Raw genomic sequence first — 16300 nt, 5'->3', positions numbered from 1 at the left:
AGGGCGGGGCTCCATGACAGGTGGCCGTCCCCGGAGGACAGTCGGTGGTCAGGCGGCTCTGCGGGCACAGGGCGGGGCTCCACGACAGGTGGGTGTCCCCGGAGGACAGTCGGTGGTCAGGCGGCTCTGCGGGCACAGGGCGGGGCTCCATGACAGGTGGCCGTCCCCGGAGGACAGTCGGTGGTCAGGCGGCTCTGCGGGCACAGGGCGGGGCTCCACGACAGGTGGGTGTCCCCGGAGGACAGTCGGTGGTCAGTCGGCTCTGCGGGCACAGGGCGGGGCTCCATGACAGGTGGCCGTGCCCAGAGGACAGTCGGTGGTCAGGCGGCTCTGTGGGCACAGGGCGGGGCTCCATGACAGGTGGGCGTCCCCGGAGGACAGTCGGTGGTCAGGCGGCTCTGTGCTGGTTTCTCCCTGATGGTCACCTCCTTCCCAGAAGGCCTGTCCCCGTCAGCAGAGCTGCAGCACAGCGTCCAGAATCCTGAAGCTGGACATGGTGCCCTGGTCCATCAGGGGCTGCGGGGACGCTCAGCTCATTAGCTATGCGGGTTTCTCCTTCGCGTCCCCGTGGCTGAGACCCGACCCGACCCTCCTGGTGCTGAGCGCCTCTCCTCAGCGCTGCCTGGCGTCTCTGTACTTGTCCTCGTCTGTCTCCTCGAGACGCTGTCCTCAAACCCGAGGCTCAGGCCCGGGGCCCACAGCGCTGCCTCGGGGACGTGGTTCAGCGCACAGTGAGCCCGGCGCCTGCACGGGGAGCCGCTGACCCTGAGGTGGCAGCTCTCACCCGCTCTGTCCTGCTTCTGCCCGCAGGTGCGGTACTGGAGCGGCGCGGAGGAGGGCTCCTCGCGCAGAGTGACCGTGGCGGCCGGCAGGACCTCGGCCCGGCTGCGCGGCCTGAACAGCCGCCAGGAGTACCACGCCGCCGTGCGGGCTTACAACAGCGCGGGCGCCGGGCCCTTCAGCGCCACCGTGAACGCCACCACCAGGAAGACGCGTGCGTAGGCTCGGCTGCTGCATGGGGGGAGGCGTTGCGTCTGGAATGGCACCTCCTGTGGGTTTAAGTGGACGAGCTCGTCGGCGAGCCGTGCTCCGTCCCCTGCAAACGCAGAGCCACACGCCTTTTCCTGCTGTCCCCAGACCTTCCGGGCGACCTGCCAGCGTGCAGTGGTTACGTTAACTCAGGCCCACGTTTTCAAATAAGGGAGAGTTTACATTTCGAGTCCCAGCACGTGATCACCTGAGGACACGCCGGCGGTCTGTGTGAGAAGAGGTGTCCGTCCCTGGCGTCACTGTCCCCTGAAGGGGTGGGCACGTTGACATGTGTGACTCCCGTCCCCACCCAGACGAGGACACAGATAGAAAACAGAGCCTCGCCATTTTAATAAGCCCTCGTGGGTTTATTTTCATGTATGTTAGTTTCCCATTGCTTGAGGATTTCCGGTACATGGGAGAAGGTTAAAAAGTTCATGTCGGGAGTCAGGAGCGATTTTTCTCCTTCTCTCCCACATTGTCCGAAAGCTGGCGAAGTGTGGTGTATGGTGGCCGTCGGCGTGGGTCCAGGGGGACGTGGTGACACCCTGACACCCAAGCAGGACGCCGGCGTTGCCCGTCACCGCGGCTCTGTGCGCTGTGCTCACGGGAAGCTCAGCACCCGTCAGGAGCCCCGTGTGACCTTGTCGGAGTGAGGGGGCCGGGCGTGTGGTCGGTCCCCCCTGCGTGTCGAGTGGACAGAGCCCCGTGTGACCGTGTCGGAGTGAGGGGGCCGGGCGTGTGGTCGGTCCCCCCTGCGTGTCGAGTGGACGGAGCCCCGTGTGACCGTGTCCGAGTGGGGCTGTGGGGAGCGGGGCCGGGCGTGTGGTCGGTCCCCCCTGCGTGTCGAGTGGACGGAGCCCCATGTGACCATGTCGGAGTGGGGGGGCCGGACGTGTGGTCAGTGCCCCCTGCGTGTTGAGTCGTGGAGCTGCGAGTTCCCCTCTCACCACAGAGCCGTTCCCGTGGTCAGGGTCACAGACACTGTGACCGTTCTCTGTCCCAAGTGCAGCTCCCACTTCCCCACAGTCGGGCCTCCTAACGGCCGTGTGAGGCAGCCCGTGACTTCTCTCCTCCGGGTGAGGGGCGGGGGCGGGGGGCGGGGGGCGGGGAAGGACTGCTGCACAACGATGCCCTCCTTACACGAGTCACTCGGTAAAGACGTTTGCCTCATGAGCTTTATAGGGGAGAACGTCGTTTTGCTCGATTACCAATTTTATGAGCGCATTTCTCTTTTCATACAGAATCCCTGAATTTTTATGAGAACCTGTATATGTCGGCTAAAATGGCCAAGGACACCAATAATATAAGATTGAATATCATTGGCTAGTGTTGTGGGTCGTTTAAGATGTATATAAAGCATCATTCTCCCACTTTGGATTTAATTAATTTAATTTGGCCAGGGAAGTTCAGACGCGTGTCTTTGCATTTTTCTAAAGAAAAGAGGGTTTGGCGACCAGCTCGCAAGGATAATGAGCTTGCAGGGCAGCAGTCGATCAACAAACCGTTTTCATTTGTTTAGCAGCATCCATTCCTAAGCAACCAACTAATGTGGTAATTAATCTTCATCATTTACTAATAACGAGGGCAAGCATGACTCAATCTCTTATTCCCAGCACAAGGTCGGGGTCACACCATGGAGCATGTGGGTTTGGAAATGAGCTGAAAATACACTCCCCCACCCTACCCCGCCCCACCCCACTCTGTGGGTTTGGGGTTCCCAGTGTCAATTCTGACGTAGGGAGGTTTAAATATGCGTCATTATGTATTCAAAGCACAGCACCAATCAAAAGTTATGACTGCAAAAAACTATATGCAGATGGGTTCATGTGGCTCTTTCCTCTGACTCAGTAGTCGATGTGCGTGTTTGGTGGGAAACTGCAGTTGGAAACCAAGTGAGACCCTCATGGAACCCGCGAGGGACTGAGTGACTTGCCCAGGCGCAAGGAGGAGGCTGATTATAAATCAGTAGGAATGCCACGGTCACACACTATGTGAAATAAAATTTAAAAAAGAGGCAAGGCCCTGGCCAGTTGGCTCAGTGGTAGAGCATCAACCTGGTGTGTGGATGTCCTGAGTTCGATTCTCGGTCAGGGCACACAGGAGAAGTGCCCATCTGCTTTTCTTCCCCTCCTTTCTCTCTCTCTCTCTTTCTCTCCCTCTCTCCTGCAGCCATGGCTCGATTGATTTGAGTGTGTTGGCCCCGGGTGCGGAGGGTGGCTCTGTGGAGCCTCTGCCTCAGGTGCTAAAAATAGCTCTGTTGTGAGCATGGCCCCAGATGGGCAGAGCATCACACCAGACGTGGTTGCCAGTGGATTCCTGTTGGGGTACATGAGGGACTCTTATCTCCCCTCCTCTCACTTAAAAAGGAAAAGGCAGCAAAGCCCCTCATGACTCCGTGGCAGTCTGTGCACACCCAACCTGAGGTAGAAACTGCACGTAACTCTAAGGATGATGAGAGCGTGATGTGAGTGGCTGTCCCTCGCTGGGCAGCTTCCGTCCCTGTCCTGAGCACGTCCATGTGCTGAATTTGTTGATTCTCGCTTTGGGGTGAGGGTGCTGAGACACACGTGCTGCTAAGGGTCCTGGGGCCACAGAGCAGGGAGCCACCCATACCCGGATGGGACACTCCTGTCCCGTCTTTCACCCCAGATGTCCACGTCGTTTGACCCCGGTGCTCACTGGGGTTTTACTCTGTGGTCGGGGGTGGGGAAGGGTGATCGTGGACTGACGGCCCCCCCCATCCACATGGGGCTGGAACAGTGCAGAGTCCAGCAACTGGACAGAACCCCTGAGAAGGACAATCGGGCGCTTTACACGCTGGCCCGTGGGGGTTAGTTAGGAAGTTTCTGATGCTGAGTGGGAAGTGTATAGATAATTAAAATCCTTAAGCATCCTCATATAGAATGTAAACAACATTAATGTTCAAGTTTCAAACATACGGAAATGCCTGTAATGTGTTTGTGACACTGTGACGGGCAGCTCTTCACGCGCTCCCGAGCCTGGCGGCAGCTTTAGCTTCAGAGCCTCCTGGGGGTGGTGGTCACTTCTGTGCTGCTATAAAGAGAAGCACCATCGTGCTTCAGGCACAAAGAGCTGACATAAGAGCTTAGATGACTCTCGGCCGCCTCTCATCCCCTCTGGGCTGCAGCCTTACTGGGGACTGAATCCTGTGTCCTGAGCACCCCACCCTGTGCTCAGTGTGGGCCTGTGTCCTGAGCCCCCAGCCCTGTGCCCAGTGTGGGCCTGTGTCCTGAGCTCCCGGCCCTGTGCCCAGTGTGGGCCTGTGTCCTGAGCCCCCGGCCCTGTGCCCAGTGTGGGCCTGTGTCCTGAGCTCCCAGCCCTGTGCCCAGTGTGGGCCTGTGTCCTGAGCCCCCAGCCCTGTGCCCAGTGTGGGCCTGTGTCCTGAGCCCCCAGCCCTGTGCCCAGTGTGGGCCTGTGTCCTGAGCTCCCAGCCCTGTGCCCGGCGTGGGCCTGTGTCCTGAGCCCCCAGCCCTGTGCCCAGTGCGGGCCTGTGTCCTGAGCTCCCAGCCCTGTGCCCAGTGCGGGCCTGTGTCCTGAGCCCCCGGCCCTGTGTCCAGTGCGGGCCTGTGTCCTGAGTACCCAGCCCTGTGCCCAGCGTGGGCCTGTGTCCTGAGCCCCCGGCCCTGTGCCCAGAGTGGCCCTGGGGGTGCTCCTCGTTGAACATTGATTGGTGGCTAAGTGAGTGAATCAGCCCACAGTAGCGAGCAGGTCAGTCGGAAGGATGATCACTAATCCAACATCCTTCCTTTTTACTGAAAATTGTGAACTCAAAACACATACTATCGTCCTCACCAGCCTGCTTCACATGTTCAAGCACTGCGTCCTCATAAACACAGAATTCTGTGTGCATGAGTAACATTGGCATGGATCGTGGTGGTATTTTTTTTTTTTGTATCTTTTTTTTGTATTTTTCTGAAGTGAGAAGCGGGGAGGCAGTCAGACAGACTCCCGCATGCACCCGACCGGGATCCACCCGGCACGCCCACCAGGGGGCGATGCTCTGTTGCAACTGGAGCCATTCTAGCGCCTGAGGTGGAGGCCATGGAGCCATCCTCAGTGCCCGGGCCAACTTTGCTCCAATGGAGCCTTGGCTGCGGGAGGGGAAGAGAGAGACAGAGAGGAAGGAGAGGGGGAGGGGTGGAGAAGCAGATGGGCGCTTCTCCTGTGTGCTCTGGCCGGGAATCGAACCTGGGACTTCCAGATGCCGGGCTGATGCTCTACCACTGAACTAGTGGGCCAGGGCCCGTGGGTGGTATTTTTGATGAATGTAAAATATTACAGAGATTCTCACATTGAATAATGTAGCTTCCACGGAACACTTAGTTTTTGATATCCAAACACTTGTGCTTCTTGAAAGCAAATTTAAATGAAGCGCTCATTAGCCTCTTCAGTCACCGTTACTTGCCGACCCACGGCGAGCTCACTCTTCGGGGCATCCTCTGTCTAAAGGCTCCGATGACGACAGACCACAGGTGGCCCATAGGTGACAACATGTGTCGGCTTCTAAAACGAAGCCTATTGAGAATTTTAACGATCAGAGAACTTTCAGGGCAAGGATCTTGCTCTTGATACAAGCAGTGGTCTGGCTCTCGGTGTGGACGGGTCCAGCCCTCGGACAACGGCCTCAAGAATCCTCTCAGCAGATCTCAGACTGAATGTTCCTAAAACGGGGTTGTGTGCGTGACGGGCGTGGCCTTGGCGGCGGCCTGCGCTGCTCCTGAGCCCCTCCCCCAGCGTGAGTTCACGGTCTCGTGTTCACCAGAGGGAGCTGCTGGGGGCGGGGCGGGGTCCATGCTGTGGACCTCAGACGGTTTCGTGACTCACCTGGTAGAATTCTCATGAACGTGCCAGGGTCCGCCTTCAGTTTCTGAAACACTGGTGTAAGTGTGGAAGCCGAGGGCTGAAACACACGGTCCGCTGAGCTGCGCACGCGGGTCCCGGTCTGGTGGGTTGGGCTGCCCTGCCCCGCCTGCCCCGCCCACCCCTGCCCCGCCTGCCCCGCCCGCCCCGCCCCGCCTGCCCCGCCCACCCCTGCCCCGCCCCGCCTGCCCCGCCCACCCCTGCCCCGCCCCGCTCAGGGACACGTCCCCCGTGTGCTCTCGTCTGTGTAACGTGTCGCGTTCCCCTCCAGCCCCCAGCCAGCCCCCAGGAAACGTGGTCTGGAACGCCACGGACAGGAAGGTGCTGCTCCGCTGGGAACGGGTCCGAGCCATGGAGAACGAGTCCGAGGTGACCGGGTACAAGGTCAGCGGTGCAGCGTGTGCCGGTTTCTCTTCCGGCTTCAGCCAGGGCTGGGGGGGGGGGGGCGGGGAGGGGACTTGGTTTTCCCCGTGTGGGCCACGTGGCTTCATCCTGTGGCCTGATACTGACACGCAGATGCTACCTCTGTTAGTAAAAGGTCGCTTCCCCAAAATGTCTGATTGCTTCAACACAATTCAGTGGAATGAGTCTGCTCATTTCACATGTGCGGATTTTGGACCACGTCTGTGAACTGTTCGCTGTGAATTGCTTTGCTAGTTGGGATGCTACCCGTGTACTTCAAAACAGTGAGGTGCTGGTCTGAGTCCTCAGACTGAAGTTCACCATCGGGCAGCAGGGGCCTTAGCCCCACCTAGATGCCCACCCCACCCCGGTCCAGCCCAGCCTGGTCCAGCCCAGCCTGGTCCACCACACCCCAGTCCAGCCCAGCCTGGTCCAGCCCACCTTGGTCCACCACACCCCAGTCCAGCCCAGCCTGGTCCAGCCCACCTTGGTCCACCACACCCCAGTCCAGCCCAGCCTGGTCCAGCCCAGCCTGGTCCACCACACCCCGGTCCAGCCCAGCCTGGTCCAGCCCAGCCTGGTCCACCCCACCCCGGTCCAGCCCAGCCTGGTCCACCACACCCCAGTCCAGCCCAGCCTGGTCCAGCCCAGCCTGGTCCACCCCACCCCGGTCCAGCCCAGCCTGGTCCACCACACCCCAGTCCAGCCCAGCCTGGTCCAGCCCAGCCTGGTCCACCCCACCCCGGTCCAGCCCAGTCCATCCACAGCGACTTCACTCTTCCCCGGCCTCTGTGGCTTTGAGGACATGATCACCCTGCCGTGTGCTGATCCCTCGCCTGAGCCCTCTGGGTGGAGACGGAGTGTGACTTTGTCCAGTGACACAGGAAAGGGGGTCCGAGCAGGGAGGCCCACGGCCACGCTGGAGTGGGCGGCACATGTGACGAGAGTGTCCACCCGCAGGTGTACTACAGGGCGAGCGGACAGGACTACGCGCAGGTGCTGAGCACCAACGAGACCTCGGCCGAGCTGCTGCTGCCTGTTAGGGAGGGCTACGTCGTCCAGGTCCGGGCCACCACGGAGGGCGGGGACGGGGCCAGCAGCGAGCCCGTCCGGATCCCGCGGGTCCCCGGTGAGCGTCCATGGACCTCTCTCCTTTCTCTGCAGCGTCCGTGCCGCGACCCCCGGGGCCCGGGGCCCGTCTGTCCACCCCCCACGCTGTCCACCTGGGGAGAGGGGGTGCAGGCTGGCCAGGGGGACGCCCCACAACAGAGGGAGGGGGTGCAGGCTGACCGGGGGGGGACGCCCCTCAACAGAGGCAGGGGGTGCAGGCTGACCGGGGGGGGACGCCCCACAACAGAGGCAGGGGGTGCAGGCTGACCGGGGGGGGACGCCCCACAACAGAGGGAGGGGGTGCGGGCTGACCGGGGGACGCCCCTCAACAGAGGCAGGGGGTGCAGGCTGACCGGGGGGGGACGCCCCTCAACAGAGGGAGGGGGTGCAGGCTGACCGGGGGGGGACGCCCCACAACAGAGGGAGGGGGTGCAGGCTGACCGGGGGGGGACGCCCCACAACAGAGGCAGGGGGTGCAGGCTGACCGGGGGGGGACGCCCCTCAACAGAGGCAGGGGGTGCAGGCTGACCGGGGGGACCCCCCACAACAGAGGCAGGGGGCGAGGGCAGGAAGACAGGAGAGACACCGAGAAGCGTTGAGAGGAATTTCATCCATCTGAACTCTGGTCCTCACTCAGCCTAAATTCTCCTCTGCACTGCTCTTTAGAGCAGAATTCCTGGAGGGCAGTGTGGGACCCACAAAACAGTATCAACAATGTTTCATATGAGTCACTTGCTTTCTAGAAATCATAAATGAAGCCGATCAATTCTTTAAAAAGTAGGGGAAAAAATAACATTATTAAGGTCACACACCAGTTGTCCAAACAAACAAAAAACTTCAAAAAAAAAAAATCTTACTTTCTGATGTCCATGGAAGGCCGCACTAACTTTTCTTTCAAAAATCCCAATGAACCTTTTTGTCGTGGGAATTACGCTTTCAGAGGGAGGGGAGACAGACTCAGGCGTATAGTTCATCAGTGACAATGAGGAGGAAATTGTATCTGTTAAATCTCCAATGTGGAGTCTCCAGGCCCCAGCTGGAGCCCCGGAGGCCCCTGAGCAGCGCGGGGCTGGGCGGTGTGCACACGCTCAGTACGTGCATCTCCCAGGCCGTAGGCGGCCGGCCCGTGTCCCTGGTCCGCAGTGCAGGTCCCGCCAACTGTGGGTGAGAACAGGGTTTCCCACGGGCGCTGGGGAATCCGGGGGAGTGGGGGCCGGCCGTGAGGCACCCTCGGATTCTGACTGCGGGGGGTGGGCGCCCCCACACCTGCGCTGGGGTCCCCTGCGCTGTCCACGCCCTCCCACCTCCACGTTCTGTCCAGCAGACTTAGTGACAGAGACGGAGCCTGGTCAACAGTCTCCCGCACTCGGGGGCAGAGCCTCCTCTGCCTTCAGTCTCGGGGAAAAAAAACGCAGCACCTGACGACGTCCCCGGCCGGGAAAGAGAGAGGGGACGTGGAGGCTCGGAGGGGTCTTAGGTTTCCGTGAAATCATAAATCCTTCGACTAAAACAGGCCGCTACACTTGTAAGGAAATAGGGGTCGTTGATCTCAGAACAAGTCCTACCACATGAAGTCCGTAGAAACCATTGTCGACAGCAGACATTTCTGAGAGCGTGTGCCCTCCGTTGAGCAAGACCAGGGATTAGCTGACGGCAAGGTCAGGGGGGAGGGCGGTGATGACTGGTGACCTGAGGCCGCCTCCGCGCTGACGTCCGCCGTCGGGCTGAGCTGTGTGGACAGACGGCCACCTCTGAGAGAATGGGGCTTTTGTTGTTTGCTTTGTTTGCAAAATGATAGTTTATCTTACGCATAATAATTTGTCCAAAAACGAATCGAATTAAAACAGATTTTGTTTTTGCGAATTCTTACCCTGGGAGGCTTTCCTTAATTAAACCCCTGACGTGTATCAGTGTGTGCACTAGACTAGAGTAATTGTCTCAGAGTCAGGCTGTGGCGTCAGCTTCAGTCAGAGATAAGAACACCAGGTGAACAAGGGCGAGGGTTGTTTGAGAAGACTCGAATGGGTCGGTGTTTCCGTAGAGATTCTTTTTTTTTTTCTGAAGCTGGAAACGGGGAGAGACAGTCAGACAGACTCCCGCATGCGCCCAACGGGGATCCACCCGGCACGCCCACCAGGGGCGAAGCTCTGCCCACCAGGGGGCGATGCTCTGCCCCTCCGGGGCGTCGCTCTGCAGCGACCAGAGCCACTCTAGCACCTGGGGCAGAGGCCAAGGAGCCATCCCCAGCGCCCGGGCCATCTTTGCTCCAATGGAGCCTTGGCTGCGGGAGGGGAAGAGAGAGACAGAGAGGAAGGAGGGGGGAGGGGTGGAGAAGCAGATGGGCGCTTCTCCTATGTGCCCTGGCCGGGAATCGAACCTGGGTTCCCCGCACGCCAGGCCGACGCGCTATCGCTGAGCCAACCGGCCAGGGCTCTGTAGAGATTCTTGACGGCTACTCCGCGCCCGCGCTGGTAAACCAGCCAAGGGCGGACGGTCACATGCGGTCCTCGGTGAGGCTCGCGCCGCGGTCCGATGTTGAGAGGACAAGCCTGGCTCTTGTCCTGACCGCCGATGCTAGTGTGATCCTTACCAATGGGCTGTTTCTCGCCTGTGACAGGTTTGGACGCAAGGGGCTCCACGTCCACCATGGCCAAGGTCCACCCCGTGTCCAGCTGCGTGCTGACGGTCCTGCTCTGCGTTGTGCGTGCCCTGTGGTGGTAGCAGCTCTGTTTTTACTGTTTACTGGAAAGTTCACTGGTTTAAAAGAAAAGTGCTTTTATGAGATGCAGTGGATGATGCATGTTTTCTTTTTCCCAACTCTGTATTTTTAACTTTCTACATCGGTAAACTACGGATATAATTTTGAAAAACAGTGCATCCTTTCCGGAGACTCTTGAAAATGCCTTAATACTTGAAAAACCAAAGGACTTCACACGTTACGTTCTTTGACTTGGACAGAGACGATCTGCTACGATGTCACGGTTTTCAGCGCCGCTGGTGGACGCACACGCTGTGTTGGGTTTTATTCATCTAGAAAAGCCCATTGAACCCTGACATTAATTTCATGTTATAACAGCGCGGTTAGGGGGACTTCACCTGTATAGCTTTGAGGGGGCCAGCTCTTCATTTCAAAAACTGCCCCATCTGGAAGAGGGTGCCTGTGATTCCGAGGAGGTTTGGGAGATGCAGCCGTGCAGGTTGGAAGGGGGCCGTCCGGTCCCCATGTCCTGTGGAATGGCTAGGGCTCTCCCCAAGTCCTGTTCCTCTCTCTGCCCTCTCTCTGCCCCCCCAGCCCACGCCCGCCTGACCTCTGCCCTCTCTCTGCCCCCGCAGCCCACGCCCGCCTGACCTCTGCCCTCTCTCTGTTCCTCCAGCCCACACCCGCCTGACCTCTGCCCTCTCTCTGCCCCCCCAGCCCACGCAGCCTGACCTCTGCCCTCTCTCTGCCCCCCCAGCCCATGCCCGCCTGACCTCTGCCCTCTCTCTGCCCCCCCAGCCCACGCCCGCCTGACCTCTGCCCTCTCTCTGCCCCTCCAGCCCACGCAGCCTGACCTCTGCCCTCTCTCTGCCCCCCCAGCCCACGCCCGCCTGACCTCTGCCCTCTCTCTGCCCCCCCCCGCCCACGCAGCCTGACCTCTGCCCGGGGATGACTTGTAACAGAGAAGGGAGGGAGACGGGAGCGAGCGTGGTTAGCTCTGGCCATGGCAGACGTCAGTGTGACCGTACACACCGCGTGCACACACTGCGTGCACATTGGGCACCAGGACCAGGCACGTCCCCCAAACATGCTTTCCGTTCTGGACAGAGCTTTTCTCCCCCGTTCAGTGACACTATTGGGTTGACATGGGCTCAAGTCATCCTTCCTCTAAGATAAAAAGTTAAGGGTAAGAACAGTAACGAATTGCTCCCTTCGCACCTACGAGCCAGCTTTCAGGTTTTATTAAAACACGGGGGCACGGATGAAGAACGACTTGAATCGCCGCCCCAGCGGGAAGGGAATTCACACCAGTTTTCACTTCCCATTTCCGGGTGCATTAAGAGAAGACTCTCTCTCACTTCCAGACGACAGAGACAGTGTCTTCATGAGTGAGACACCAGCCGTCTGTCTGAGTGAGTGAGTCCGGCAGGGTCTCTAGTTCCTCAGTGTGGACTGGAACCAGGGCAACGCCCCTGACCGGCGTGCGTGTGACGCACTCGCTGGGGACTGACTGTCCGGGACGCGACTTCATAGTGATATGTAGGCAACCCATGACGTCGGCATACTGAGCGTGACGTCGGCAGACTGGGCGTTAGATGTTGCAAAGTCTTTTTTTTTCTTTACTTCTTCTTTAGCAGTTTTACATGTTGCAGAAACTTGTTCTTCTCTGCCAAATTATCAGAATTTGAAGCTAACAACAGTTCATGTATCAAAAGAGAATAGAGCACTGCTTCCCGTTGTAGGGGTTACATTTGAGATAACGTCGTTATATGCGCACAGGGGAAGATGTAACTTCCTCCGCAAGGTCTGTACACACTGTATATATCTAGGGAAGTCGGACCGTGGCTCCTGCTCGCCGCAGAGCGAGGAGACCCGTTCTCCGGGACCCGTGTTGGACGCCACACAGGACGACGTGGCACCTCTTCCTTGTGTAGAAATTCCTCTAGGTCCCTGGGCTCTGCGTCTTCAACGTGATCCCTCCGCTTCCTGGCGTGACTGGTGATTTATCTCCATGAGATTCCTACTTTGTTTCATATTGAAAAGTCTAAGAAGTATCTTTAAACCTCTGCGTGTGTATCCTATGGTTATCTGTATTGCATTATTTTCTATTATTCTAATAAAATTGATCGCAGTCAGATGCCCGTGCACGATTCGTTGTGGTAGGTCGGGAAGGGGGGAGCAGAGGGGGACCAGGATGATTTCTTTTTTCCTTTTTTAGCCAGTTTTTAGTCTTTCTGTCTTTTAACGGGATATTTTTAGAAGATTATTTGTGTGCCCTAGGGACAGGAAAACCAGCAGGGGGGACAGTGGCCTCCGTGTTCTAGACATGTCCACTGTGGGGACAGGGGGGAGACAGGGAGGCGGGAAAGCCGCCCGCCAGAAGCACGGAGTCTCGTTCTGCCGCGGCTCGGTGGCGGCGGCCGCGTCCACAGTCGGCCGGTATTTTCGGAGGATGAACAGCCATTTGTTGAGTCCTGCGTAGACCCTCTCGTCAGCATCCATGTTAGAGACCTGATTTTGAACAATCCTCGTGACAGAGAAGATTCTCACTCTCTGAAGAAATCACGGCAGAAGCAGATTATTTCTACATGAATTAGTAAAGAGTTTTAGACGTTATTGTTGATGTCAGGAAAATTAGACACTTTTCTTACATGAAAACTCGAAGACGTCTCTAGAGGCAGGAGAATGAAGGGGGGAAGTGTTGGGCGTGGGTGTGAGCGTGTGTGCACGTGAGCACGTATGTGCATGTCTGTGCATGAGCATGTGTGTCTGTACATGAGCACATGTGTGTGTGCATGAGCATGTGTATGTGTGTGCATGAGCACTTGTGTGTGCATGTCTGCATGAGCATGTGTATGCACGTCTGCATGAGCACGTGTGTGTGCATGCATGAGCATGTGTGTGCGTGCATTAGCACGTGTACATGAGCACGTGTGTACATGAGCATGTGTGCATGCATGAGCATGTATGTGTACGCGTGCGTTAGCATGTGTGTGCATGAGCACACGTGTGTGTGCGTGCATGAGCATGTGCACGTCTGCATGAGCATGTGTGTCTGCATGCATTAGCATGTGTGTGCATTAGCACGTGTGTGTGTGTGCGCATGAGCACGTGTGTGCGTGCGCGCACCTGTGAGGCGTGATTTTAAACTGAAGCTCAGGTGTGCGGGGGTGTTCATGTGCCCCTATGAAGGTGGAGCCCAGGGGGCACACAGACACAGAACCCGAGGCCAGCGCCCGCTCTCCGGAAGCCGGGTGTCCAGCTCCGCGTTCTCATCAGAGTCTCCATGGACACTCAGCTCCGGGCTGCAGGGTCCTCCTGTCAGCGGAGCTCGTGCTGCCCACACAGGAGGCTGGGGACTGGGGGTTGGGTGGGTGCCTGGAGCCATTATTCTCTAGAAAAGTTTATTTTCAACTACTGTTGGCATTCCATATTATTTCGTATTAGTTTCAGGTGGACAGCGTAGTGGTTAGACAGCCACAGGCTGTAGAACGTGGTCCTGGTATGTCCTGCACCCACCTGACACCACACACGGTTACTGCAGTGCCATTGGCTGTGTGCCCTGTGCCGCCCCTCACGTCCCCATGACTGTGTGTCCTGTGCCACCCTCCACGTCCCCGTGGCTGTGTGCCCTGTGCCGCCCTCCACGTCCCCGTGACTGTGTGCCCTGTGCCGCCCCCCTTGTCCCCGTGGCTGTGTGCCCTGTGCCACCCTCCACGTCCCCGTGGCTGTGTGCCCTGTGCCGCCCTCCACGTCCCCGTGACTGTGTGCCCTGTGCCGCCCCTCACGTCCCCGTGGCTGTGTGCCCTGTGCCGCCCTCCACGTCCCCGTGACTGTGTGCCCTGTGCCGCCCTCCACGTCCCCGTGGCTGTGTGCCCTGTGCCGCCCCTCACGTCCCCGTGGCTGTGTGCCCTGTGCCGCCCTCCACGTCCCCGTCAACTGTGTGCCCTGTGCCGCCCTCCACGTCCCCGTCAACTGTGTGCCCTGTGCCGCCCCTCACGTCCCCATGACTGTGTGCCCTGTGCCGCCCCTCACGTCCCCGTCAACTGTGTGCCCTGTGCCGCCCTCCACGTCCCCGTGACTGTGTGCCCTGTGCCGCCCTCCACGTCCCCGTGGCTGTGTGCCCTGTGCCGCCCTCCACGTCCCCGTGGCTGTGTGCCCTGTGCCGCCCTCCACGTCCCCGTGGCTGTGTGCCCTGTGCTGCCCTCCACGTCCCCGTGGCTGTGTGCCCTGTGCCGCCCTCCACGTCCCCGTGGCTGTGTGCCCTGTGCTGCCCTCCACGTCCCCGTGGCTGTGTGCCCTGTGCCGCCCTCCACGTCCCCGTGGCTGTGTGTCCTGTGCCGCCCTCCACGTCCCCGTGGCTGTGTGCCCTGTGCCGCCCTCCACGTCCCCGTGGCTGTGTGCCCTGTGCCGCCCTCCACGTCCCCGTGGCTGTGTGCCCTGTGCCGCCCTCCACGTCCCCGTGGCTGTGTGCCCTGTGCTGCCCTCCACGTCCCTGTGGCTGTGTGCCCTGTGCCGCCCTCCACGTCCCCGTGGCTGTGTGCCCTGTGCTGCCCTCCACGTCCCCGTGGCTGTGTGCCCTGTGCCGCCCTCCACGTCCCCGTGGCTGTGTGCCCTGTGCCGCCCTCCACGTCCCCGTGGCTGTGTGCCCTGTGCCGCCCTCCACGTCCCCGTGGCTGTGTGCCCTGTGCCGCCCTCCACGTCCCCGTGGCTGTGTGCCCTGTGCCGCCCTCCACGTCCCCGTGGCTGTGTGCCCTGTGCCGCCCTCCACGTCCCCGTGGCTGTGTGCCCTGTGCCGCCCTCCACGTCCCTGTGGCTGTGTGTCCCTGTGCCGCCCGGTCTGTCCGCTCCCTTTCTCACTCTTGCATCAGCAGCGGATGTATGCCACCGGGCGACCACCACCTGAAGGTTCTATGATGTTTCGAGTTCTCCTGGGACCTCATCCTGCTGGAGGCAGATGGGTGACTCCGGGCGTTCCCAGGAGACAGGGTGCAGTGATTCTGGGCTCAGACGCTTCCACAGGAATGGAGCCTGGGTGAGGGTCAGTGACGTACCTGCCTCCAGTGTGTGCCGGGCTCGAGTTAAGCACCTGACTGCAGTCGTCACAGCGATCGTATCAGGGAGTGTTACCCAGCCCATCTCGCAGATGGGAACACCAAGGCTCAGGAAGGTTGGAGTGACCTCTGCACGGCCAGCACGGGAGGACAGAGCATTCCCCCGCACGGCGGCTGCAGCTGAGGCCGGTGGGTGTCAGGCCCCCCGAGGTCAGACCCGGGGGTTCAGAGGTTCCGGTGTCCGCATGCGGGCTGCTCTGTGCCGTCTCTGCTGTTGATCCTCATTCATGTCGGGGCCGAAGCCTGGGAGCCGTCAAGTCTGACGCCCCGGTTTCTACCCGGGACGTAGCGAAGCTTCAACGGACCCAGCTTCACAACTTTCTCAGTAAACATGACAAAAAACATTTGCTGGTTCTAAAAACATCTTCTAGGCTTTACGTTTAATTCTCACGATACGTTTTCTTTATACATTTTTTGAAGACGGCTTCTGTTGATTTTGAATAATTTTGCTGTTTTCAGTTGAGACGTTCACAGTATAAATTCAGTGAGATCAAGGAAATATGAAATGATGAGGATGTGACAAGTTTCTTTTTCTCCATTGAAAACTGCCCTGACGTGTCATAGTCTAATTCCATCTATTTTATCATTTATAAATTAATTTTTAACTGAGTTCATTTTTTTTTTCTGAAGCATTTCACCCTTTTTAAGAAACGAAAAGTGTACCGATACTCATTATAGCGTGGGTCCACTTCAGTGAACGTTGGTGGTAAAATCGCCCACAGCAGTAATTACAAAAATGACAATTAGCAAATTGTGCCTTTTTTTTTTTTTTTTTTTTTTTTTCATTTCTGAAGCTGGAAACGGGGAGAGACAGACAGACTCCCGCATGCGCCCGACCGGGATCCACCCGGCACGCCCACCAGGGGCGATGCTCTGCCCACCAGGGGGCGATGCTCTGCCCATCCTGGGCGTCGCCATATTGCGACCAGAGCCACTCTAGCGCCTGGGGCAGAGGCCAAGGAGCCATCCCCAGCGCCCGGGCCATCTTTGCTCCAATGGAGCCTTGGCTGCGGGAGGGGAAGAGAGAGACAGAGAGGAAAGCGCAGCGGAGGGGTGGAGAAGC

General features: G+C 58.9%; 1 protein-coding gene across 2 annotated transcripts in view; it reads left to right on the top strand.

Annotated features, from left to right (window-relative positions):
* Positions 1 to 11072, top strand: part of LOC136382297 (contactin-3-like) — a 210160-nt gene extending 199088 nt beyond the window's left edge. Inside the window, exons 20-23 of one of the 2 annotated variants that reach the window (XM_066351405.1) lie at positions 811 to 994; positions 6185 to 6282; positions 7276 to 7444; positions 10043 to 11072. In XM_066351405.1, coding sequence (XP_066207502.1) covers positions 811 to 994; positions 6185 to 6282; positions 7276 to 7444; positions 10043 to 10146 — 555 coding nt within the window. In that variant the 3' untranslated portion in view covers positions 10147 to 11072. Of the gene's footprint in view, positions 1 to 810; positions 995 to 6184; positions 6298 to 7275; positions 7445 to 10042 lie in introns of both variants that reach the window. The other variant, XM_066351404.1, reaches the window with a different exon arrangement.
* The last annotated feature ends 5228 nt before the right edge of the window (positions 11073 to 16300 follow it).

The sequence above is a fragment of the Saccopteryx leptura genome, chromosome 10, assembly GCF_036850995.1.
Source record: "Saccopteryx leptura isolate mSacLep1 chromosome 10, mSacLep1_pri_phased_curated, whole genome shotgun sequence".
Taxonomy (NCBI): domain Eukaryota; kingdom Metazoa; phylum Chordata; class Mammalia; order Chiroptera; family Emballonuridae; genus Saccopteryx; species Saccopteryx leptura.
Note: the sequence above shows the minus strand (reverse complement) of the source record. Positions and strands in the feature narration are given on the sequence as shown.